The following is a 27,786-nucleotide window of genomic DNA, read 5'->3' on the forward strand; positions in this document are numbered from 1 at the left end:
TTGGTGTCCATTAGCATGGTAAATTGTTTTCCACCCCCTCACTTTCAGTCTGGGGGTGTCTTTTTTAGGGTCTAAAATGGGTCTCTTGCAGACAGCATACCGATGGGTCTTGTTTTTTAATCCAATCTGACAGCCTGTGTCTTTTGATTGGGGCATTGAGCCCATTTTCATTCAGGGTAACTATTGAAAGGTATGAATTTAGTGCCATTGTATTGCCTGTAAGGTGACTGTTACTATATATTGTCTGTGTTCCTTTCTGGTCTATGTTGCTTTTAGGCTCTCTCTTAGAGGACCCCTTTCAATATTTCTTGGAGGGCTGGTTTCGTGTTTGCAAATTCCTTTAGGTTTTGTTTGTCCTGGAAGCTTTTTATCTCTCCTCCTATTTTCAATGAGAGCCTAGCTGGATATAGTATTCTTGGCTGCATAGTTTTCTCGTTTAGTGCTCTGAAGATATCATGCCAGTCCTTTCTGGCCTGCCAGGTCTCTTTGGATAGGTCTGTTGCCAGTCTAATGTTTCTACCATTGTAGGTTACAGAGCTCTTCTCCCGAGCTGCTTTCAAGATTTTCTCTTTGTCTCTGAGACTTGTAAGTTTTACTATTAGATGTTGGGGTGTTGAGCTATTTTTGTTGATTTTGAGAGGTGTTCTCTGTGCCTCCTGGATTTTGATGCCTGTTTCCTTCCCCACATCAGGGAAGTTCTTTGCTATAATTTGCTCCAATATACCTTCTACCCCTCTCTCTCTTTCTTCTTCTTCTGGGATCCCAATTATTCTAATGTTTTTTGTCTTATGGTATCGCTTATCTCTCGAATTCTGCCATCGTGATCCAGTAGTTGTTTATCTCTCTTTTTCTCACCTTCTTTATTTTCCATCATTTGGTCTTCTAAATCGCTAATTCTGTCTTCTGCCTCGTTTATCCTATCAATTCGAGCCCCCATTTTTTATTGCACCTCATTAATAGCCTTTTTGATTTCTACCTGGTTAGATTTTAGTTCTTTTATTTCTCCAGAAGGAGTTTCTCTAATAACTTCCATGTTTTTTTCAAGCCCAGCTAGTATCTTAAAATCATGTCTGAACTCTAGTTCTGACATCGTATTAATGTCTGTATTGAGTAGGTCCCTGGCAGTCGGTACTGCCTCTTGTTGTTTTTGTTGAGGTGATTTTTTTCCGTCTTGTCATTTTGTCAGAGGAGAATAGATGAATGAGAGAACAAATTGTTAACAGGGTACCAACGTTCCCAAAAATATACTTTAAAGAAATCAGAAAATACCTGAAACGAGGGGAAAAGAAAGGGAAAGAAAGGAAAAAGGGAAAGATAAAAACAAACAAAAACAACAAAACAAAAATAACAATATGATCAAATATAATCAAGCTGGTTCATAGATTGGTGCCACACACCAGATTTTCGGTGTATTTTGGTCTGGTAGAAGAAAGTGGCTCCCAAAATTTTAAAGTAGAGAAACTTATATATGTACAAAAATAAAGCTTAATAGGATGAAGGGATGGCATATGACTGTAAAGATGAAAATTATAAAAGATTTTATAAAAGGAATTGATACAATAAGTTGTTTGAAAAAAGAAAGAAGAGGATTAAAAAAAAAAGAAAAAAAAGGGAGAGAATGTGATCAGGCAGGAGACTGGAATAAAGCTATACACTATAGATTTAGGGTATATTTTGATCTGTTAGAAGAAAGTGTATCTCAAAATTTTAAAGAGAGAACAACTTATATATATATGCCAACAATAAGGGTAAATACTATGAAGGGATAGAATATGACTTTAAAAATGAAAAATTAAAAGTGGGATTAAAAAAATCCCTTTTTTAAAGGGGATTGATAAGATGTTGGTTTAAAAAGGGAAAAACAAAAATTCAAAAAAGTTAAAAAAATTAATTTTGAAAGACTAAAGAATTATGGTAAAAAAGCCATGAATTCTATGTGCAGTATTCCCCTAACGCTGGAGTTCTCCCGTTCTCCTTGATCGGTAAACTTGTTCTTGGCTTGCTGGCTGTTCGAGCTGATCTTCTGGGGGAGAAGCCTGTTGCCGTGGTTCCCAAATGTCTTTGCCAGAGGCGGAATTGTCCCGCCCTTGCCATGTCCGGGCTAAGCAATCTGCTCGGGTTTGTTCTCAGGAGCTTTTGTTCCCTGCAAGCTTTCTGTACAGCTTTGGAGGACCAGAGTGAAAATGACAGCCTCCCAATCTCTGCCTGGGAGGAGCCGAGAACTCGGGGCCCCGCTCCTCAGTTCGCCCCCAGAGAAAAGCAGTCACTCCCGTGTCCCCAGTCTCCGGCCACACTCCCTGCTCACCCGGCCTGTGACCGAGCGTTTCTATCTCTGGCACCCGACCCTGTGTGGAGTCTCCAAACCCAGCAGATCCCTGCGGTGCGCTCCCTCGCCGCTCCTCCTGGGGGAGGAAGGGGAGTCTCCCCGCATCTGCCGCTTGTTGGGTCCCTGCTGGAGGAGCAGTGGCCCGACTGTGTCGCCGATCACAGTTTGTGGCAACCCCGAGCTGAGAGCCCATGCCTCGGCTCCGTCTCTGCAGCCGGCTTCCCCGCTCTGATCCCTGGGAGCTCTGCCGCACTCAGGCACCCCTGGTCTTTCTGTGACCCTGAGGGTCCTGAGACCACACTGTCCCGGAAGGCTTCCACCCCCCGCTTAGCCACCAGAGTGACGTCCCTCAGCGGAGCTGACTTCTAAAAGTTCCGATTTTGTGCTCCGCGGCTCTATCACTTTCCAGAAGCGGCTGACGGAGGTCCCCTCCCCCGCTGTCTGTCCTCTGGAATATCGCCTCGGATTCACTTCTCCGCACGTCCTACCTTCCAGAAAGTGGTCGCTTTTCTGTTCAGAGAGTTGTTGCTATTCCTTTCTTCAATCTCCTGTTGAGTTCGTAGGTGTTGAGAATGGTTTGATCCCTTTCCAGCTGAATTCCTGGAACCAGACGAAATCCAGGTCTCCTACTCCTCCGCCATCTTGCTCCGCTCCCCGACCTCCTGCTGTTTAAGTGGTAACTCTTATTACTCTTTGTTTTACAAGTTTCTTATCGGCCTCTCTGATCAGACATTTGGGCTGGATCAAGATCTCATTTGTTTTTCTATCTCTGGAACCTGCAGGGACAGGCATGTAGTAGGCTCTTAAGAAACGTTTGCTGAATTGATGATGGAAAGATGGATGAGTGGATGATGGATGGATTGTCAGATGAAAGGGTAGATGAGTGTGTGGGTTTATAGGCTAGATGAAGTAGTGGGTGGATACATTGCTAAGTGGATAGGTGGATGGTTGGTTAGATGGATGGAGGGATGGATGGTTGGATGCATGCATGGATGGATAGAAAAGTGGATGGGTGGGTTTATGAACTAGTTGGATGGGTAGATGGTCAAACAGATGGTTAAATAGATAACTTAGTCCTGTTTAAGTAGTATGGAACAAAGGAAAGCTGTACCTTGAGTCAGCCTTGTTAGCCAGCTGAAAAGAAGATTCTGTAGTATGTGATTTATTAAGTTTGGAGTTTTTTTGTTTTTTTCTAAGCACAGCTGTCTTCCTGCTCAAGATATTTGGTCTCAGGCAATCTGTTACTTGCAACATCACTGTATCCTTGTAAATTTAGACCTTCAGGAAATCTTCTTCAAGCCTGAGAGAAAACACACATGTATACTGTGTTGTGGCCACACAGTAAAGAACTGTAATCCTTGCCTTGGAACACTTTGCAATATAATTGGGAAAAGCTACTCAATTAATAGAAGCCTGCCAGTTGCTGTTCTTCTGGAGTTGACTTGAAGCTGGGTCAGGATAGCACCTGGCTTTTGGTGACAACCAGGATAACTCAGAAAAGCTACTTGGAAGAGGTGGTTTGAAAGTAAGGAAGTATGTTGTCATGAGGAGGTTGCCCGGCAGAGGTGAATCCTGAAGGGTGAAGGCAGAAAAGCCAGAAGGTACAGAATACTGAGTGCAGCCAGGGGTTGTTGATGGCGAGGACATCTGGCTCAGGATGGAGGCCTTGCAGCTGGTGGTTCCAAACTACACAAGGCAATAGACCTAGTGACCTCTTAGAGCCTCAGATTCCTCAACCAAAAATGAGAAGAATAATGCTTGCTCCATGGGGTGGTAGGGAGGATTAAAAGATTTAAAGCGTGTCTCATCTCAGTGCCAGACCCACTGTGTTGCTCAACATACATCTGCTTTCTTACCTCTTCATGGACAGCACAGGCTAGTGGTCCAGAACACAAACTTTGCAGCCATGTTGCTATCAAATCTGGTTACTAGCTGCTTGATCTTAGGCAAATTACATAAAGCTTCTTTGCCTCAATTTCTTCCTCTGTGAAGTGGGGATGATAATAATACCCATCTGTCAGGGTGGTTGTGAGGAATACATGAGTTAACGTATGAGAGCCTAGGACAATGTCTGATACATAGTAAGTGCTCCATAAGTATCTTTTCTTATTTTATTATGATTTTTAACATTCCTATAGAGATGAACACTTTGTTCCTGGTCACCAGAGTGAGAAGCAGTAAACCTTATATCTGTAGATGAGGCAGGGACATGAACTCCCCTTTGTTGAGGACTACTAATGTCAGGTGTTTAGATTAATATAGTCTAATATCAATTTGGATTAATATGATTTACTTAATATACTTTATTATATATCACATACAATTTGAATACAACTTAGATTAATGTTAATGCCCACAAAGACTCTTGGGGATAGACAATTATTGCCCCCAACCTTGACGTGGAGAGACTGAGACTCAGAGATACTCAGTGATTTATTCAAAACCATGCAGTTAGCAAGTGGTGGTGCTGGGACACAAAGACATATTTCCACTTCTCAAAGCTGTTTAGGCTGGCAGTCATCCATGCCATTCACCTTGGTACGTGGATCAGGAAACAGCGGTCTGGAGGGAGGAACTGACTTGCCCAGGATGTAACAGTGAGCAAGTGAAAGAGCTGAGATCAGAACCCTGCCCTCTCAAATCTCAGCTACTGTTCTTGACAATATGGAGAAGTCTTCATAAAATGGAACTCTAGCTTTCTTCCCCAAGGAATCACATTTCTAGGCACAGGACCACAGAGCCAGCCATGAAGGTGAGGAATGGTTTCCTTACATTGTGAACCTGTATGGTTGGCAAGGGGGATATGGTGACTTGCATGGGGTCTTCCAACTCCCACCCATTAGAGCAGGGCATTCCTCACCGCTTCCATCACCTAGGGCTGCTCTTCCTTTGACCCAAGGTGTTGAATGGTTTTATGAGTGACCAGATCTTTCTGCACTGTGGCTCATTTTCCCTGGCTCAGCTTCCCAAGTATACATGGGGCTTCCTTTCTGCCATAACTTCTTAGCTCTCAGAATCACTTTCCTTCTGGAGCTAGAGTTGGGCTCTCCTGATGAATAAGAGAAAGCCTAGAGGTGGCCCTGCCTAGGGGACTTTGGCTACTTTCCTACTCAAGAGGGAGAAATTTGAAGCTCTGAGGACATGTTCCCACACTACAGATATAAAGACTGCATATTCCTGAGCCAAGCAACTGGGATAACAGTTGCAATTAACCAAATAACTCTAGAGGGAAGGGAACTATTCTTGCCTATTCAGATGGATATTTGGGGACCTTAATTATCAGCAATTTTTCTCAATCCACAAATGTATCAGTTATTGTCAGTGTGGCTAAGTCTGTAAGATAAAAGCATTCCTATTTATTTTCCTACAAAATATAAAAAGTTATAACAAAAGGAATATCATGGACTTATTTGCATTTTTTATTGTTCAGAAGCCAAGAGCTAGAAGGAACATCTTGGAAAGAGATTTCAGGTAGTGATTTTTCATTTTGGAGAGTGGAATTCTTAGTCATGTGAAATTTTAAATGCAACTTCAGTTTATAAAATAGAAAAAAAAATAGAGAAGTACTGGCTTTTGTGGATGGTGGGGGACCAGCAGTCCTACCTGCTTAGTTTCCCTCTCTCCCATTTCAGTGAGGCTACTGTACAGAACCCACAGGATCCTACAAACACAGTTTGAAAACTAATGACCTAGTTCAACTCCTGTGAGGTTCAGATAAGGAAATAAAGGCACAGAGAATTTATTCAAGTTGTAGTTCATTCAGATTGAAGGTTGGAATTCCTTTCTCTTAGTGCAGTGTTCTTAATGATAAAGTTTGAATTTTGTTCTGATGATTGATATGTAACAAACCTGAAATTTAGTGACTTATTTATAATATAAAATATATCTGTGCATCGGTCAGGGATTGAAGGGAATGACTTGTTTTGTTCCATGATACCAAGGGTCTCTGTTGACATAATCCAACTGGCAGGGGCTGGCTGGATGTCTCTCTTCATGCAATTTTAGCATCTCTCCACTTGGTCTTTTCAGGACGGCAACCTCAGGATACTTGGATTTCTTACGTGGAGAGTCAGGGTTCCAACTGAGAGTTCTGAAGACCCAGACAGAGCTCCAAGTCTTCTTTCTGACCTATCCTAGAAAGTCCCAGAATGTAATTCCTACCACATCCTGTTGGTCACATAGGGCCAGTCCTGGTTCAGTGTGGGAAGGCAGTACACATGAGCATGCGTATGGAGAGTGTGGATTGTTGGGTAGCCATCTTGAATGCTAGCTATCTGATTACCTTGCTTTTGGCATGACCTTACTAAATAGGTTCTGATGACCTTACTAAAAAGGTTCTGATGTGGTTTGACCTGAAACAGAGAACATAGAAGTCATTATGGTTTTCCTTAGGTCATAAGAGCACAATCATGTGGAAGAGTGGTAGAATAGTTCTAGAAGGCCAGAAAAGTCTGACCCAGGACCAAAAAAGTCATAATTACAAGGAAGCTAGTTTTAGTTGACCATACGAAGAGAACTTTCAAACAACTAAAACAGCCAACATTAGACATGGCTTTTTCTGCATGAGTAATGAATTTCTCCACCATTAAGAGAGGTCTATCTCTCTCCTTCTACCACCGAAAGTATCTGATTCTCAGCGAAGATGATTAGAGAAACTTGCATCTCCTTGAGCTTTGGGATGCTGAAATACTATGTGCATTTCTAAGAATCAAGATTTCATATAAATCTAATTCTTGTTTGTCTTTTCTTTTTCCCCCTTTTTGGACATTTCCTTCATCTGACTGCCCATCAATATATAGAAGAAATGCTTATTCCTACTCCTATTACTTGTAAGTATCGACCCGGGGAAACTTTGCTTCGTGCCCTGTAAGGGAACCTGTAGCATGCATTTCCTGCACCAACCAAGTGTCTGTTGGTTTTCTCATACTCACTTCTGTCTAAGTTATCTGTAGCCCCAAAGTTTTTATTTAACATAGATGTTTTCCATTTGAAAATGCACTGTCATGGTTTATGTCTGTTATGTTTCTGCCATCTTGGATTTTCCCCCCGATTTTTGGAGATGTAAAGGCAGTATAATTTTCTAGTTAGAAATCCCTGAATTTCAGCAAGAGGTCAACCTAATACTCCTGCAGGACTTGCAGAGATAAAACAGAATCACCAATCTCAGCAACTTCAGAGCCCATTGGCATCTACTTGGGGAATATGTAGCCTCGAGGGGCTCAAAGTTTAGAAAGAAACTCATTGGCTGTTTCCACTATTTCAGTAAGTCTACAGGGAACCATGGCTTTACCTAGAACCAGCTTCGTAGGGGACAGAAACATCCAGGGTCTTTGCTTTGGGATGGAATGATTGCAGTCCGGGGTTTGGCATTAGTTATCTCATGTTACCAGTGCATTTTGTTGGTAGTTATAGCTGGTTGTTGCCTTTCAATTTTTTTGCACTTTCTAAATAAAGGTGATGATTCTTCTCATTATTAAACCAGAAAGTTTGAAAACACAAAGGTAAAGGGGGAAACACTCCATAAACAGAGCCTTGGTAATGAAAAGTTAAGAAAACCACTGAAGTAGTCCCATATCCCTAATATGCATTTCCAGTGTTTGAAAATTGTGGTCCAGAGAAGTGTGTGAAATCACACATCCAGTGGGATTAAAACTCAGGATGCCTGGCTTCTGGTAAAGTGTATTGTCCATCATTCCATGTCTTGTTCCATTCCTGGCACACCCAGCCTTATGAGGGAGGCCATGTTTGCTAGTGATCATCAGCTGAAGACTTTACTGATGAGAATTGACCAACAAAAAGCTCTCCCATCCCCTCTGCTCAGTGTTTGGGTCGCAGGTCAATAGGCCAGGCAACGAGCAGATAAGATTCTGGTACCACTGCCATCATGTTATATAGGAACCAATGGACTCCTACCACCAACACTAAAAGTATCAGAGAACTCGCTTTATTTTCTCATTCATTCATTCATTTGACAAACATGCATTGAACATGCTCATTATGTTCCAGACACTGTGGATGGAAAGATGTCCAGGACTTTGAGCCCCACCCTCCTAGTGTTCAAGCCTCTCTGGGGTCTAGGATAAAACCAAATACTTGAAATGTCAGCTGAGAGGTGCCTATATGTACTCTGATATAGGAGCGCTTACTTGGATGACTAATTTTTTAATGGGGCAAGGGATAGTTACCAGCGTTTATAGAGATGGATTTATTACTGAAGAAATAAGAATTCTAAGCAGAGGGAACAGCATCTGCAAAGGCATAGAGGTTAAAACAATGTGGGGTGTTGTTGCTGTGGTAGAAAGAGAATGAGCTTTAGGAGTCATGAAGCTCTGGGTTCAAGTCACATCTTTGTCACTCACATTATGAAACCTTGAGAAAATGTTCTGAACTCCTTGAGCCTTATTTCTCCTAACTCCGAAATAGGGGTCATAGTGCCTAACTCAGGGAATGAGGGATCTTGTAACATGCCTAGCACACAGTTGGCTCTCACAAAATGTTAGTTTTCTTTCTTTACCCCTTCAGAAAGCATAAGGGGTCAGGACAGTAGTGGTGGCCCCGAGGAGCTCCTCTGATCTTCTAGAGGTTCTTCTGGCATCAGTGTTCCACAGTAGGTATGGGCATGCAATGACCCATCACAGCCTCTGGGCACCTCAACCTCCTCTGTCCGTTAGCCATGGTACTTAGACCTGTCTTTGGATGCCCACTTCATACCAGGCACTGTGATAGAATCAAATCACAGTGTGAGAGTATAGGGGACAGACCTCAAGTACTTGTAATTCAAGGTGCAGTGATACACAGGGATCTTTAAGTTGTGCAAACTTAGGAGTTCTAAGTCAGAGATCTTAGAGCATGAAACTCATGCCAGCTCAGGGACTGACCATGGTTAACAATTCAGAGGAGAACTGGCAAAGCAGACAGAGAGATATGAGGAGAACCTTCAGAATCAAGGGGAGAAGTCCTTTGCAGAAGGAAGAGCCTGAAGATGCTGGCAGCTATGGAAGAGAAGGTCTGGGGACAGGGAGCAGCCCCACTGGGGAGGCACGATGGCTTCTGTGAGACCATAGGATGGAGAGGTGCATGGAGATGGAGTAAAGGAAACACAAGAGAAATGCTGACCTCCATGATTTCCAGATTCAGAACTCCACTCCCCCAAGTCTTAGGTATGGACCCTGGGTGGGTGCCTTCAACCCTCTCTACTCCCAGGTGTGGTCCGTAGACCAGCAGCATCACCTGGAGTGTGTTAGAACTGCAGCACGAGGGTGCCAGCTCACACCTCCTGAATCAGAACCTGCATTGCAACAAGAGCCCTAGGCGACTCGCATTGCACGTGAAAGTTTGAGAAGCATTGACATAGCCAGAGTCTCAGTTGCCTCATCTATAAAATAGGAAAAGTAATACCCTTCCCCCGGGGTTGAAGAGCCACTGGGTCCCTCTAAAAGCCCCAGAATCTTCCATGAAAGAGAAACCCTCCAACATGCTTTGGCTGAATAATCTTTTCAGTGACATCCATGTTTATTCAATCAGCAGGTATATGTGGGGTTCCCATTTGTGTGCCGGGCTCTGGCCCTAACTGGCATGTAAGTGTTAGCACAACAAACGAAACTCCCTGCCCACATGAAGCTTTTTAATAGAGGAGATAGAGAATAAACAACATGTATAAGAAAAGTGGCATAGATATTAGGGAATGGTGTAAGAGTGAAGGAAAAAAGATAGATAAACCAGGGAAAGAGGCTATAAAGTGTGGGTAGGGAAGGAGCAGAGGAACTTCTTTTTCCCCAAAACAAAGAGGTCCCCAAGGGGTCTCCCTGCACTGAAAGATCCTATGCATAAGCTCAGGGGTCCACAAACTTGTTCCATAAGGAGCTCTAGTAGTAAATATTTTTGGCTCTGTGGACATATGGTCTCTGTTGCATCTACTCTGTTGTTGTAACAGGAAATCGGCCATAGACGATGTGCAAGTAAAGGAGCATGGATATATTTCAATAAAAATTTTATTTAAAAAAAATAAAATAGCAGTCTAGATTTGTCCTGGGGCCATAGTTGGCCAATCCCTGCCCTAGACTTTTGAGGTGGAAGGAGGATGGAGTTCAAGATTCATCCTGTCTTATGAGCTCCTACTGTGTGGTCCACCATGTGTCGGCTGTTGCAGACACAAAGGTGAATGAGGCACACCTGATCCAGTTAAGAAGCAGGCAGAAGTTGAAAAGAACTACCAGTTGGTCACTAGTATGGGCCAGGCTCTTCTTATGCCTGCAGCAAGCCCTGCAAGATACATGTGACTGTGTTGAGTCTACATAGACATTGAAACTGAGGTTTGAGGACTTGTGTAGATCCCACAGGCAGGATGTGGCAGGGCAAGGGGTTGAACCCAGGACCACATGCCCCCCAAGCCCTGCCCTACATCCTTTTCACTAAGCCCTGTTCTTCAGGGGATGAAGGAGCGCCTGCCTAGACCATGTGTTTGGACAGCCCTTGGCCAGACTGCAGGAGAGCCAGGATCCGCAGGCAAATCTGCCTGCCTGCAGAAACTCAGTTCCATATATGGACCTCAGTGCCTTGCTAGGGACAAGAAGTGGTAGCGATCCCTGACTGGCAAGGAGGCCCTTGAGGATTTGCTGTCCTAGGGATTTGCCACCTGGTCAGAGCTGAGCGCACCGGGCTGCCAGATCAGAGGCAGCCAAGGGGTTAGAGTGAAGAGTGCCCCACAGAGTGCTAATGACCAGGATAAACAGAGCTATAGATCAAAGGAACTGAGACCTCGGGACAGAAGAGAGTGTAGAATAGGGCCCTTCATTGTCCAGCACACATGAAAAAATAGCAGAATAATGTGGTCTTTGGTGTCAGACCTAGATCACAGTTCTGTGTCTACCTCTTCTGCCAGATAGTTCAGACTTTGAACAATCATGTAACCACTCTGAGCCTGTTTCTGCATCTGCAGAGTGGCGATGGCAATGGTGACTCCCCAGCGTTTTTGCAAGGGCTGGTGAGAGAGGGTATATGCAGAGTGGCTGACACAAAGGAGGTATTTTATAAATAGCAGCTATGATTCCTTGAATTCTGGGCTGACAGAAATGCTTCTCTGGAATGCCTTTTTGCCTTTCTATAGTAAAGAAGCACCCAACAACCTCAGTGTCTGCTTTTTAAAAGGATATTAGGAGCTGGCATGTGTTCATGGATTAATTTATCTCAAGGTGTGTGGTGGGCACAGTAATTGTTTCAAACAGAGACATTTTAGTGTAGTAGATCTTAAAAAAGCACTAAGATGTTTACCAACTGTTCCAACAGAGAGAGAGAGAGCGCTTAACAGTTTCACTTAGCCTCAGATAAATGCCATGCAAGTATCAAGGAGGTGAAAATGGTGACCTGGGCTGGGCCCTGTCTGCAGACACTCTGGAACTCTTGGTTTTTTCCCATATCCTTCCTGTCTCTCCCATGGCAGTATATTTGAATCCTACGTCCACCCTTCAAGGTCCAGATCTAACAGTGTCTCCTACAGGAAGTTTTCCCTGATTCTCTCCACCTGTGGGATGGGCCTTTTCTCAGAACTCTCACTGCAGTTGCTTGTTATCATGGGCAGGAGCAAATATGTCTTAAACATGTTTCTTGTTCATTGAGGTTTACCCCCATGGTACCCCTCACAGGTACAGTGAACCCCAGTAAGTGTGTGTGGAATGAATGAGAAGAACAAGATGATATTAAAAGACATAATAGCTAAAGTCAACAGAGAGATGATCTGTTCTTAAAAAGAAAAAAATGGCAACAAATTTTAGATACCTCCAGACCCTGTACCTTCCTTGCTGCTGTATCTTTTAAGGCAACTTTGGTCCTGTTCAGCATGTGAATCCCAGTTTCCTAATATGCAAACTGGAGCCTAAAAATGCATACCTCACAGAGCTCTTGCAAGGACTCAAGGAGATAATGCTTGGAAAATGCTTAGCACGTGGTAGATCTTCAACCAAAGTAAGAAACCACCTCCTTTTGTCAGTGCGTACACCTTTCCACACCACAGGCTTTTGCAAATCAAGTATCGTCGCCTCAATACACGTAAAGAGGAATTTAAAATGATTATATCAAGAGATACTCAAAGATCATTTTACGTAATTCATCAGTCACTTCAAATAAAAATGAAGAAAAAATAGGAATCGAAGGAAACTCTTTAGAGATGATAAGTATCAATTACCAAAAGCTGACAGCAAACATGTTGATAAGCAGAAATGGAAGGCATTGGCATGAGGGCAAGGCAGAGAGGACTGCCATGCTGCCGTTCCTCACTGCTTCCCCCAGGGGAGGACCATGGCAAGAATTCTGATTCCTGGGCCCCACCCCAGAGCAGCTCAGTCCCTCTGAAGGTGTGGCCTGGGAATCTGCATGTGAGCACACACTTCAGATTATTACTCTGCATGTCAACTTTGAGAACAATTTCTCTCCTGACATCCTGACATCACCCCGATACCACTGTCCCTTTCTCAGTATCGGATCTTTGCACTTAGCCCTCTTCCTAGGATGCCTAGCCACCTTCTGTGCCTGCAAAGTTCCAGTGTCTTTAAAGGGGACATAGTATCCATAGTACTGAGCTCTCATCTTTGTAGTTGTATTCAGCTTTCATTCATCCCCCGCTGACTCACTCATTCATGAGCCATTCTCAGGTTAGACTGCCCGTGGTGTATTTGCACGTCTGTCTCCCTGTTGACAAGGACTGTGTATTACTCATCTTTCATTTCCCAATGACTAACTTAGAGCCCAGAACAAATCAGACATCATAAGACTGTGTTGATTACATGAATGAGTACACACAGGTGGGTGTATGTGTGAGGTTGATACCCCCATTTTGTTTGATCTTCCACTGAATTATACTATTCCATTCTCCAGAAGTTAGTATCCATTTTCGTTTACTTTGGCATATGGTGATGGGTTGGGGGGGACTTTCGGATCAGACCTGTTTTGTAATTTTATATTGGTTTTAGGTTTAGAAATGTTGTACTTCTGTGTCACAATTATAAATGCATAAAATTAATGAATGCTGTTGCAACAAGATAGATATAAATGCACGGGGCTAGATCATGTGAATAGATAGATCTGGATAGGGATTGCAACTGAATGGATGCTTTATTGTTTATTCTATTGAATTAGAGTCTAAACACATCAGTCATGAATACCAAACAGAGCAAATCTATAAGTCAGAGGCTCTGTCACCTTAATCAGGGAAAATACAAATAAGTATTTCCCTTCTAAAGAAGATGGAAGATGTTTATACTTAAGTTTTAGGTTTATACTTTAAGTTTTAAAACCAACTAGGTATTAGTGATGCCTTCAGGCTGAGAAAGGTATACCTGTGATTCTAAATGCTTCTATTCTGTAAATGCATTTCAACTTTGTAAATAAGGTAAAAGAGAGTACAGGGGATTCTCTGTTGACAGAGAGAGGTGACATATGGAAATGTGGTTGGAAAGACAAGTTCTCGTGGAGAAAGTTGTGATGTGCTAGTAAGATCTCCCTTCAAGAATGAAGGACTTTGGGTAAATACCAGTAGTGGAATTACTGGATTGTAGGATAGTTCTATTTTTTAATTTCTTGAGGAGACTCCATACTGTTTTCCACAGTGGCTGCACCAGTTTGCACAACCACCAACAGTGTGTGAGGGTTTCCTTTTTCTCCACATTCTCACCAACACTTGTTGTTTCTTGTGTTTTTGGTTTTAGCCATTCTGACTGGTATGAGGTAGTATCTCATTTTGATTTTGATTTGCACTTCCCTGATGATGAGTGATCTTGAGCATCTTTGCATGTGTCTGTTGGCCATCTGGATGTCTTCTTTGGAAAAATGGATAAAGAAGTTGTGGAAGAGAGAGAGTGTGTGTGTGTATGAGGCTGTGTAAAATGTATACATAAATGTATGTGTGTATAAAATGGAATATTATTCAGCCATAAAAACATACAGAGAATGAGATCTTGCCATTTGCAACAACATGGATGGACCTAGAGGGTGCAATGCTGAGTGAAATAAATCATCTAGAGAAAGATAAATACCATATGATTTCACTTATGTGGAATTTAAGAAACAAAGAGATGAACAGCAATAACAAAACACCTCATGAATGCAGAGAACAAACTGGTGGCTCCCTGAGGTGAGGTAGGTGTAGGGGATGAATGAACTATTTCATTAAGGGGGATTAAGAGTACACTTATCTTGGTGAGTACTGACATATGTATAGAATTGTTGGATCGTTGTGTACCTGAAATGAAATATAACACTATATATTAATTATACTTCAATTTTTAAAATTAAAAAAATTTTTAAAGAATGATGAAGCTCTTGGTTGACAGCCCCCTTTGGGACAACTTGCCCTTCAGAGCTGCCTCATCCAAGGTCATGAGTAGCTCTTCAAGCAGGGGTGTGAAAGTTGCCCCAGCTTCAGAGCTTCCCATGGGTTTGGCTCAAGCCTTTACTGCACCTGCATCACCAAATTCCCCTTCCACCCACTCCTTCTCCTATCTTTCCCTCCCCTCCCCTTGCCCTCCCCTCCACAGACATTGACCCCAAAAGCACCTCCTAATTCATCTCCTGCACATCAGTCTCTGTCTCACAGTCTCATTCTCAGGGAACACAACATCCATTGACTTCTCTTCAATTTGGCCACTGGAGACAAGTGGATCTGAGTACGTGGCATGCCCCTCCCCTCCACATGCATGTGTCATTGCCTATGGACACACTGTGTGCCAGCTAACTGGGGTCACCACTTGTTGCCCACTGATGATAAGTAAACTCTAAAAAGTTCTTCCTTGGACAATGATTCATTCACAGGCATTTGCTTCTCATTTGTGTTTGTGCTGGGCGGGGGGCTGTGGGCATCTTCATTCATAGCTCCTGCCTGGGGGAGCTCACTGTGTATCACAGAAGAGACTGTAGCTATTGCTGAATCAGCCAGAGGAAAAGCTGAGAGTCAGAAGTGCCCGCCCGCCACGGTGCTCCTCAGGGCCCTCCAGGGCAGGAATGGGTTTAATCCTGAAAGCACTTACCTTTAGCAAGTAATCCCCAGAGTGGGAATGACTCTTGCAGCTAGGGCTATAGTAAAGATAGGATCCTGAGAGGCACAAACTGGAAAATGCCTTTCTCAGTGTTTCAGCGTAGTGCTTTTAATGGAAGGAAGTGCTTTAGTTAAGCTCTGCAATGTTAATGATGATAATGATTACATCCCGTTTGTATACACAACTTTATCTCTTCCAAAGTGCTTTCCCACTTATTACCTAGTTGTCTGGTTGGGCTTGGAGGTACTTAGCAAGGTATTATCAGACAGATGACTATGCTGTGCAAGAAAGAGCCCTGGGCATGCTGGCTCTGCACCTTAGGGCACTTGATGCAATCCCACCTTTGCATCAAGTGTCTTATCTGGAAAATGGGGGTAAAAACACCTACATTTTAGAAAAGCTGTTCTGTTTAAGTGACATATTCTTTCATTCATAAGCATTTACTGAACAGTTACTCTTTTGTGCTAAGTACTGAGTTAGGTGTCAAGTGTTTCGAAAGAAATGTCCCTCTCTCAAGAAGCTCACAGCTTGAAAGGCAACTTGCCCATGTTAAAAAGTTATAAAAGAATGTTATGCATACATGAAAGAAGACAGTGAAGACATGACAAGGGGCGGAAGTCACCGAATCTGCTTTGAGGAAAGACATCTATAAGCCAAAGGGCTTAATAGGGTGCCTGGCAGGGGGAAGATACAGAACCCTTCACTGGAGAAATGACACCCACATTTCTCCCTGGCCTCACTGTGTAGAAATACACACACACACACACACACACACACACACACACACACACACACAAGTGTATAACTAAATAGGTGATGTGCTGGAGAACAACTTGGGAAGAAAGGAATGGAGTAGAGAGAGCAAGAAAAGAGGAGGGAGAAAGTGTGAATCCCAGTCCCACTACCTAGCAGCTGTGAATCCTAAGCGTCTGAGTTTATTTCTTATATATAAAATGGGAATTTTAGTGCTCAATTCATGAGATTATCTTAAGACATGAAATGAGGGACACCTGGGTGGCTTGGTTAGGCATCCAACTCTTGATTTCTACTCAGGTCATGATCTCAGGGTTGTGAGATTGAGCCCCACGTTGGGCTCCATACTCAGCGTGGAGTCTGCTTTCTCTCTCATTTTCTCAAAATAAATAAATGAAATCTTAAATTAAATGATATAATGTGTGTGCCAGGGGAATTGTCATTTATTAAATGGCAAAGCTGAGCTAGGACAGAGCTATGGTTGGCTGTGTCAAGGTTGGGGTAAGATAGAAATTGTTAACTTCCAACACAAGTTAAATGGAAGAATTTGTTAGGGGGAAGTGGTGCAATTGTAGATAGTGGTTCTTAAACTTACAAAATTTCTCCCCTGAGTAATTGAATAAGACACCCCTCCTCCTGGCATCCATCCCTGTGGACATCAATGGGAGAGATCAGAGTCAGTTAATGATTCTGGCCAGCACCACAAGGGTTGACAAAGTCATTTCAACACAAGACTTTGTAGACCAGTGGTCAGAAAAAAGGCTGGGGTTGAAGGTAGAAGGTCTACCCTTGGCTATTTCCAAAATCGGGGCTGGGCAATGACAGTTCTGTTCTTTGTAATGTGGCTGCCAAAACCTACCTTAAAAGAGGCAAGGTTCTCAGGAGGCAGAATGCAGAATGTTCATTCTATTGTGAACAGTCCCATTGTCCCACTGGGGATGACGCCTCCTTCCTGGGAGCAGAGCTCAGCTGAGTTGGTGTACGTTTGGGGAGGTCAGTGAGGTAGGATACCATAAGCCACAACCTAGAAAGACTGGGGAACTGATTTCATTGATCTCAAGGGATGGCTACACATTTTAAAGTCCACCAGGTTACTTTGACCTGAAACCATGGCTGAGAACCATCCATCTGAGAGAGCTTGAAAATCTAGGGTCATGGTATATAGGCATTTGGAAGATGATCATGAGGGCCTGCTCTGGCCACTTAACCCAGAACCTCAGGTGAGAATTTGATCCCACAGTATAATCAAATAGACAGAGTTTTGGTTATGTTAGTGGAAATTGAGTTTGGAAGGCAGAGTCCATAGAAGACAGAGCCCTATTGGCCAGCACCATTTCCTTCCTTTAGATATTGAGGTACACTATCTGTATGCTGTTCACAAATGTGTAGAGGCCATTTAGCAAATAGCAAAAACGCCCCAGGCACATTTTAAAATAGCATTTAATTTCTCATAACAATCACTTCTCATTGCGGTTTGGTGCCACCATGAGGAGTAAAGACCCCTCAGCCATGAACAATCTCCTGAGAAATAAGTGTTCCTGAGCATTCTTTTCATCAGTGAAACCTCAAGGAGCCCAGTACCTCTGCTTATGAAATCTGCTTTTTATCAGAATAAAAGAACATTGACTGAGCTTCATTCTTGAGCAGTTTCTCATTCCAATGGCTTTGAGCCACAGTGCAGAATATTCTAAGAGGGTGGGGATTGTTGGGTATATTACAACTACCCATGTTTTTTAAGTGGATGGATTGAAACGTTGGTGTGGTGTAGACCCTGTTAGTGAAAATATGATTTATTAAGGTTATAAACCAAATTGAGCCTCAAGATTAAAGATAGCTTGCTTTGTTTTGGAAAACAGCTTAGGGATAATGGACATTATTAGAAATCAAAAAAGCTAAGAGAGTCTCTATTTTACTTTATTCTCCCTTCCCATGTCATTATGATTTGGACATCTGCTGATGAAGATAGAACTTCTAGTGAAAAATCTAAGCTCGGATGTGGTTAATAAGGGATCTCATACTATTCTTTTGTCTTGGCTCTGCTTTATACAGCAAAACTACCATGAAGGTGTGGGATCTAAGGTTTTTCCAGGAGATCCATGGCTGATTCAAAGTGTATGCACCCACTATATTACCATGCGGGTATCTTCCAGCCATCTAAGCTAGGAGCAGTTTGCTCAATAAGTGATACTTCTTTAATCTCATCTCCCACCTCTTATGGGTATTAAACAGTGCTTTTGCCTTAGCTCTGAATGGCAAGGAAAACCTTACTCAGCACCTAGAAGCAGTGTTGTAGAAAGAAGACCATGGACTCTATTTGTGTTTGAATCCTGGCCTCTGACACTTTCCAACCTAACTTTTCTGAGCCTGTGTTTCCTCATCTGTAAAAGGAAGACAGTGATACCAAATTTGGAGGGTTGCCATGGGGATTTACCAGGATTGCATAAGAGAATGCAATGCGTGAACATCTGTTTCTGGGTCTGGTACATAGTTGGTGCTTAGTGCATTGTTGCTGTTAATTGTAGTTTATGTTTTATGTCTACATGTGTTTTGCACTTTACAAAGTACTTTTATACAGGTATCTCCTGTAACTTTTAACGGGAGGAATTATCCTCTTAAATGTAAGGAAATGAAGGCTCACCAAACTGACCAGGGCCACAGGCTTTTTGAAAGAAATCCATGGAACAGAGCTGCCAGTTACTGGTACCATGTTCTTACGGTGGATTGGGAGGTGGGTGTGACAGGGATCTGGCAGCAGAGCTGATGAGATTTATGCCCTCTGAGACCAGGCGGAATATGCAATGAATGAAGTCGAGTTGGTCACTACCTGAAAGCTTATACACATTGCTCCATATTATAATTGGAGAAAAATAAACCTGTACCAAGCCCTTCATTCCATTAAATACATTCACCATATAAATGGGCCAAGACTCGAACAAGGTCAAGGTCAATCATCTTTTTTATAATTGTAAGAAATTTTATAATATATGTTGGAGAAATAAGGACAAAGATTAAAGAGAAGATAAGGTGATTTGGTTCTTAAGCAGGCCTCTTGAGTCCCACTTTATTTTTTAAGATTTATTTATCTGAAATGAGAGAGAGAGTGGGGGGGGTGGGGTGAGGAGCAGAGGGAGAGGGAGAGAGAAACTCAAGCAGATTCCATGGTGAGTGCAGAGCCTGACATGGGGCTTGATCTCACAACCCATGAAATCATGACCTGAGCCAAAACCAAAAGTCAGACATTTAACCAACTGCACCACCTAGGTGCCCTAAGTCCCACTTTTAATTTTATAGGATAAATTTCTGTCTCTTAACATGTTTTTTGTTCATAATGTCTTATGAATAAACTTCTGCTATGGAGAGGACTTTATTCAAATTCAGTTATGCCAGACATAGAGAAATAATGTTATTAAAATATACCTGATGATTATGATATTTAATAAGACAACAGGTGTCTGGTTTCATTTGCTGGACAGTTGAGGTTTGAAGCCCCCCCCCCCCGCATTTCTTTCTTTAAAAATAAATGTACAGTGGCATTTTAGAATCAGCTGTAGATACCTGCAAGAAATCTTGCTTCGTTTTGGTTGGACTTGTGTTGAATCTGTAGATCAGTTTGGTGAGAATTGACATCGTAACAATATTGAGTCTTCTGGCCCAGGGACATGGGGTGTCTCTCCATTTGTATGGGTTTACTTTGATTTATTTTATCACCTACTTGTAGTTTTCAGCATGCAGGTCCCATGCATGTTTTGGTGGATTTATACCTGAATGTTTCATTTTTTTTCATGTTATTGTAAATGGTACCATTTTTTAAATTTCATATTCTAATTGTTCATTGTTAATAATAGAAATGTAACTGATTCTTGTATATTAAAAAGCTAATGTATGTGGAAACAAAAAAAAAGACAAAAAAGAGAGGTCTCAGGTAGAGAAATAGTAACTTATTTCAAGAAACAGGGCTATTGCATGAAAGAGGGATTAGATAAGACAAATGGGTAAGGAATGTGTGTGTGTGTGTGTGTGTGTGTGTGTGTGTGTGTGTGTGTGTAGACAGACATGCTGGAATATTGCACAATCATAAAAAAGGATGAGATCTTGCTATTTACAACAACATGGATGGACCTGGAGGGTATTACGCTAAGTGAAGTATGTCAGACTGAGAAAGATAAATACCATATGATTTCACTCATGTGGAATCTTTTAAAAACAACAAATTAATAAACAAAATCAGTCCTATAAATACAGAGAACAAACTGATGACTGACAGAGAGAAGGGTGGGGGATGGGCAAAATGAGGGAAAGAGAGTGGGAGGTAACAGGCTTCCAGTTACAGAATGAATGAGTCATGGGAATAAAATAGAATAAGGATTATGAGCAATGATATTATAATAGTGCTGTATAGTGATCAATGGTAACTACACTTGTGGTGAGCATAATCTAACAGACAGAGAAGTTGAATCATTATATTTTACACCGGAAACTAATGTAATGTGTGACAACTGTCCTCAAATGAAAAAAATTAAAAGAAAAAAGATAGGTCAGGCTAACCCAGACCAGGTACTTAGCCAAGAACCTGGTGTGTGCTCAAAATGTTAGTTCCACTTGTCTTAGCTTCCCCCATTTGTAGTGCTCTAAAATTGAGGCTCTGGCGGAGCAAGATGGCGGAGGAGTAGGAGACCTGGATTTCGTCTGGTCTCAGGAATTCAGCTGAATGGGGATCAAACCATTTTGAACACCTATGAACTCAACAAGAGATCGAAGAGGAGAGTAGCAACAACTCTCTGAACAGAAAAGCGACCACTTTCTGGAAGGTAGGACGTGCGGAGAAGTGAATCCGAGGCGATATTCGGGAGGATAGATGGCGGGGGAGGGGGCCTCCGTCGGCCACTTCTGGCACGTGCTAGAGCCACGGAGCACAAAATCGGAACTTTTAGAAGCCGGCTCCGCTGAGGGACATCGCTCCAGTGGCTAAGCGGGGGGTGGAACCCTCGCGGGACAATGTGGTCTCAAGACCCTCGGGGTCACAGAAAGACCGGGGGTGCCTGAGTCCGGCAGAGCTCCCAGGGATCGGAGCGGGGAAGCCGGCTGCAGAGACGGAGCCGAGGCGCGGGCTCTCAGCTCGGGGTTGCCATAAACCATGATCCGCGGCCCAGTCGGGCCACTGCTCCCCCAGCAGGGACCCAACAAGCAGCAGATCCGAGGAGACTCCCCTTGCTCCCCCAGGAGGAGCGGCGCAGGAGCGCACCGCAGGGATCTGCTGGGTTTGGGGACTCCACACGGGGTCGGGTGCCAGAGATAGAAACGATCAGTCACAGGCCAGGTGAGCACAGAGTGCGGCCGGAGACCGGGGACACGGGAGTGACTGGCTGCTTTTCTCTGGGGGCGCACTGAGGAGCGGAGCCCCGAGTTCTTGCCTCCTCTGGGGCAGAGATTGGGAAGCCGCCATTTTCACTCTCGTCCCCCAAAGCTGTACCCAAAACTTGCAGGGAACAAAAGCTCCTGAGAGCAAACCTGAGCAGCTTGCTTAGCCCGGACCGACAAGGGCGGGGCAATTCCGTCTCCGGCAAAGACATTTGGGAACCACGGCAACAGGCCCCTCCCCCAGAAGATCAGCACGAACAGCCAGCAAGCCAAGACCAACTTTACCGATCAAGGAGAATGGGAGAACTCCAGCGCTAGAAGAATACTGCATATAGAATTCATGGCTTTTTTTTACCATGATTCATTAGTTTTTCAAAGTTAATTTGTTTAACTGGTTTTTTTTTTTTAATTTCTCTTTTTCCCTTTTTCAACCAACATCTTATCAATCCCTTTTTTTAAAAAAACATTTTTTATTTTTCATTTTTAGAGTCATATTTTATCCCTTCATAGTAGTTATTCTTACTTTTGGCATATATATATAAGTTGTTCTCTCTTTAAAATTTTGAGATACACTTTCTTCTAACAGATCAAAATATACCCTAAATCACTAGTGTATGGCTCTGTTCTAGTCTCCTGCCTGATCACATTCTCTCCCTTATTTTTTTTTTAAATCTTCTTCTTTCCTTTTTCAAACAACTTCTTATCATATCAATTACTTTTATAAAATCTTTTATAATCTTCATCTTTACAGTCATCTTCCATTCCTTCATTGTATCAACCCTTATTTTGTACATATATAAGTCTTTCTTCCTTTAAAATTTTAGGAGACACTTTTTTCTAACAGACCAAAATACGCCCAAAATCTAGTGTGTGGCACTGATCTATGCACTAGCCTGGTCACATTTGATCCTATTCGGGTTTTTTTGTATTGTTCTGTTTTTGTTTTTAATCCTTTTCTTTTTGGTTTTTTTCTTTCTTTCTTTCATTTATCTTTCTTTTTTCTTTCTTTCCCTTTCTTTTCCCCTGGTTTCAGGTCCTTTCTGATTTGTATAGAGTATATTTGCTGGGGACGTTGTTAACCTGTTAGCATTTTGTTCTCTGATTCATCTATTCTCTTCTGGACAAAATGACAAGATGAAAAAAATCACCTCAGCAAAAAGAACAAGAGATAGTACCGTCAGCCAGGGACCTACTCAATACGAACATTAGTACAATGTCGGACCTAGAGTTCAGAATCATGACTTTAAAGATACTAGCTGGGCTTGAAAAAAGCATGGACGTTATTAGAGAAACCCTTTCTGGAGAAATAAAAGAACTAAAATCTAAACAAGTCGAAATCAAAAAGGCTATTAATGAGGTGCAATCAAAAATGGGGGCACTAACTGCTAGGATAAATGAGGCAGAAGAGAGAATCAGCGATATAGAAGACCAAATGATGGAAAATAAAGAGCCTGAGAAAAAGAGAGAGAAACAACTACAGGATCACGAGGGCAGAATTCGAGAGATAAGCGATATGATAAGACGAAACAACATTAGAATAATTGGGATCCCAGAAGAAGAAGAAGGAGAGAGAGGGGCAGAAGGAATATTGCAGCAAATAATAGCAGAGAACTTCCCTAATGTGGGGAAGGAAGCAGGCATCAAAATCCAGGAGGCACAGAGAACCCCTCTCAAAATCAATAAAAATAGGTCAACACCCTGACATCTAATAGTAAAACTTACGAGTCTCAGAGACAAAGAGAAAATCCTGAAAGCAGCTCGGGAGAAGAGATATGTAACATAAAATGGTAGAAATATTAGATTGGCAATAGACGTATCCACAGAGACCGGGCAGGCCAGAAAGGACTGGCATGATATCTTCAGAGCACTAAACGAGAAAAATATGCAGCCAAGAATACTATATCCAGCTAGGCTGTCACTGAAAATAGAAGGAGAGATCAAAAGCTTCCAGGACAAACAAAAACTAAAGGAATTTGCAAACACGAAACCAGCCCTCCAAGAAATATTGAAAGGCGTCCTCTAGGCAAAGAGAGAGACTAAAAGCAGCATAGAGCAGAAAGGAACAAGACAATATACAGTAACAGTCACCTTACAGGCAATACAATGGCACTAAATTCATACCTTTCAATAGTTACCCTGAATGTAAATGGGCTCAATGCCCCAATCAAAAGACACAGGCTATCAGATTGGATTAAAAAACAAGACCCATCCATATGCTGTCTGCAAGAGACTCATTTTAGACCCAAAGACACCCCCAGATTGAGGGTGAGGGGATGGAAAAACATTTACCATGCTAATGGACACCAAAAGAAAGCTGGAGTGGCAATCCTTATATCAGACAAATTAGATTTTAAACCAAAGACGGTAATAAGAGATGAGGAAGGACACTATATCCTACTTAAAGGCTCTATCCAACAAGAAGATCTAAGAATTGTAAATATCTATGCCCCGAACATGGGAGCAGCCAATTATATAAGGCAATTAATAACAAAAGCGAAGAAAAACATTGACAGCAATACAATAATAGTGGGGGACTTTAACACCCCCCTGACTGAAATGAACAGATCATCTAAGCAAAAGATCAACAAGGAAATACAGACTTTAAATGACACACTGGACCAAATGGACTTCACAGACATATTCAGAACATTCCATCCCAAAGCAACGGAATACACATTCTTCTCTAGTGCCCATGGAACATTCTCCAGAATTGATCACATCCTAGGTCACAAATCAGGTCCTAACCGGTACCAAAAGATTGGGATTATTCCCTGCATATATTCAGACCACAATGCTTTGAAACTAGAACTCAATCACAAGAGGAAAGTTGGAAAGAACTCAAATACATGGAGGCTAAAGAGCATCCTACTAAGGAATGAATGGGTCAACCAGGAAATTAAAGAAGAATTAAAAAAATTCATGGAAACCAATGAAAATGAAACCACAACTGTTCAAAATCTTTGGGATACAGCAAAGGCAGTCCTGAGAGGAAAGTATATAGCAATACAAGCCTTTCTCAAGAAACAAGAAAGATCTCAAATACACAACCTAACCCTACACCTAAAGGAGATGGAGAGAGAACAGCAAATAAAGCCTGAACCCAGCAGGAGAAGACAAAGAATAAAGATCAGAGCAGAAATCAATGAACTAGAAACCAAAAGAACAGTAGAACAGATCAACGAAACTAGGAGCTGGTTCTTTGAAAGAATTAACAAGATTGATAAACCCCTGGCCAGACTTATCAAAAAGAAAAGAGAAATGACCCAATCAACAAAGTCATGAATGAAAGAGGAGAGATCACAACCAACACCAAAGAAATACAACAATTATAAGAACATATTATGAGCAACTCTATGCCAGCAAATTAGATAACCTGGAAGAAATGGATGCATTCCTAGAGATGTATCAACTACCAAAATTGAACCAGGAAGAAATAGAAAACCTGAACAGACCTATAACCACTAAGGAAATTGAAGCAGTCATCAAAAATCTCCCAACGAACAAAAGCCCAGGGCCAGATGGTTTCCCAGGGGAATTCTATCAGACATTTAAAGAAGAATTAATACCTATTCTTCTGAAACTGTTCCAACAAATAGAAATGGAAGGAAAACTTCCAAACTCATTTTATGAGGCCACCATTACCTTGATCCCAAAACCAGACAAAGACCCCATCAAAAAGGAGAACTACAGACCAATATCCTTGATGAACATGGATGCAAAAATTCTCACCAAAATACTAGCCAATAGGGTCCAACAGTACATTAAAAGGATTATTCACCATGACCAAGTGGGATTTATCCCTGGGCTGCAAGGCTGGTTCAACATCCGCAAATCAATCAACGTGATACAATACATTAACAAAAGAAAGAACAAGATTCATATGATCCTCTCAATAGATGCAGAAAAAGCATTTGACAAAGTACAGCATCCTTTCTTGATCAAAAATAGGGATAGAAGGTACATACCTCAATATCATAAAAGCCATCTATGAAAAACCTACAGCGAATATCATTCTCAAAGGGGAAAAGCTGAGAGCTTTTCCCCTAAGGTCAGGAACGCGGCAGGGATGTCCACTCTCACCGCTGCTATTCAACATAGTATTAGAAGTCCTAGCCACAGCAATCAGACAACAAAAAGAAATCAAAGGCATCCAAATCGGCAAAGAGGAAGTCAAACTCTCACTCTGTGCAGATGATATGATACTGTATGTGGACAATCCAAAAGACTCCACCCCAAAACTGCTAGAACTCATACAGGAATTCAGTCAAGTAGCAGGATATAAAATCAATGCACAGAAATCAGTGGCATTCCTATACACCAACAACAAGACAGAAGAGAGACAAATCAAGGAGTCTATCCCATTTACAATTGCACCCAAAACCATTAGATACCTAGGAATAAATCTAACCAAAGAGGCAAAGGATCTGTACTCAGAAAACTATAAAATACTCAGGAAAGAAATTGAAGAAGACACAAAGAAATGGAAAAACGTTCCATGCTCATGGATTGGAAGAATGAACATTGTGAAGATGTCAATGCTACCTAGAGCAATCTACACATTCAATGCAATCCCCATCAAAATATCATCCACCTTTTTCAAGGAAATGGAACAAATAATCCTAAAATTTGTATGGAACCAGAAGAGACCCCGAATAGCCAGAGGAATCTTGAAAAAGAAAAGAAAAGCTGGTGGCATCACAATTGCAGACTTCCAGCTCTATTACAAAGCTGTCATCATCAAGACAGTATGGTACTGGCACAAAAACAGACACATAGATCAATGGAACAGAATCGAGAGCCCAGAAATGGACCCTCCACTCGATGGTCAACTCATCTTTGACAAAGCAGGAAAGAATATCCAATGGCAAAAAGACAGTCTCTTCAACAGATGGTGTTGGGAAAATTGGACAGCCACATGCTGAAGAATGAAACTGGACCATTTCCTTACACCACACACAAAAATAGACTCCAAATGGTTGAAAGACCTCAACGTGAGACAGGAGTCCATCCAAATCCTAAAGGAGAACACAGGTAGCAACCTCTTTGACCTCAGCCGCAGCGACTTCTTCCGAGAAACATCGCCAAAAGCAAGGGAAGCAAGGGCAAAATGAACTATTGGGATTTCATGAAGATAAAAAAGCTTTTGCACAGCAAAAGAAACAGTCCACAAAACCAAAAGACAACCAACAGAATGGGAGAAAATATTTGCAAATGACATATCAGATAAAGGGCTAGTATCCAAAATCTATAAAGAACTTATCAAACTCAACACCCAAAGCACAAATAATCCAATCAAGAAATGGGCAGAAGACATGAACAGACATTTTTCCAAAGAAGACATCCAAATGGCCAACAGACACATGAAAAAGTGCTCCACATCGCTCGGCATCAGGGAGATCCAAATCAAAACCTCAATGAGATACCACCTCACACCCGTCAGAATGGCTAAAATTAACAAGTCAGGAAACGACAGATGCTGGCAGGGATGTGGAGAGAGGGGAACCCTCCTACACTGTTGTTGGGAATGCTAGCTGGTGCAACCCCTCTGGAAAACAGTATGGAGGTTCCTCAAACAGTTGAAAATAGAGCTACCCTACGATCTAGCAATTGCACTACCTGGGTATTTACCACAAAGATACAAATGTAGGGATCCGAAGGGGTACGTGCACCCTGATGTTTATACCAGCAATGTCCACAATAGCCAAACTGTGGAAAGAGCCAAGATGTCCATCGACAGATGAATGGATAAAGAAGAGGTGGTATATATCCACAATGGAATATTATGCAGCCATCAAAAGGAATGAGATCTTGCCATTTGCAAGGATGTGGATGGAACTGGAGGGTGTTATGCTGAGTGAAATAAGTCAATCAGAGAAAGACATGTATCATATGACCTCACCGATATGAAGAATTCTTAATCTCAGGAAACAAACTGAGGGTTGCTGGAGAGGTGGGTGGTGGGAGGGATGGGGTGGTTGGGTGATAGACATTGGGGAGGGTATGTGCTATGGTGAGCGCTGTGAATTGTGCAAGACTGTTGAATCACAGATCTGTACTTCTGAAACAAATAATGCAAGATATGTTAAGAAAAAGAAAAAGAAGAAGATAGCAGGAGGGGAAGAATGAATGGGAGTAAGTCGGAGGGGGAGACGAACCATGAGAGACGATGGACTCTGAAAAACAAACTGAGGGTTCTAGAGGGGAGGGGGGTGGGGGGATGGGTTAGCCTGGTGATGGGTATTAAAGAGGGCACGTTCTGCATGGATCCCTGGGTGTTATGCACAAACAATGAATCATGGAACACTACATCAAGAACTAATGATG

At 42.2% G+C, this 27,786-nt stretch overlaps 1 protein-coding gene across 1 annotated transcript in view; it reads left to right on the plus strand.

The window, feature by feature from the left end:
• The window catches only part of PTPRT (protein tyrosine phosphatase receptor type T), a 1,128,529-nt gene that overhangs the window by 942,363 nt on the left and 158,380 nt on the right, over positions 1 to 27,786 (plus strand). Inside the window, exon 15 of the mRNA XM_073880268.1 lies at positions 7,126 to 7,155. Coding sequence (XP_073736369.1) covers positions 7,126 to 7,155 — 30 coding nt within the window. The remainder of the gene's footprint in view (positions 1 to 7,125; positions 7,156 to 27,786) is intronic.

This window comes from Callorhinus ursinus, unplaced genomic scaffold (assembly GCF_003265705.2).
Source record: "Callorhinus ursinus isolate GAN/ISIS: 27379988/994484 unplaced genomic scaffold, GSC_fseal_2.0 scaffold38, whole genome shotgun sequence".
In the NCBI taxonomy this organism is placed as follows: Eukaryota; Metazoa; Chordata; class Mammalia; order Carnivora; family Otariidae; genus Callorhinus; species Callorhinus ursinus.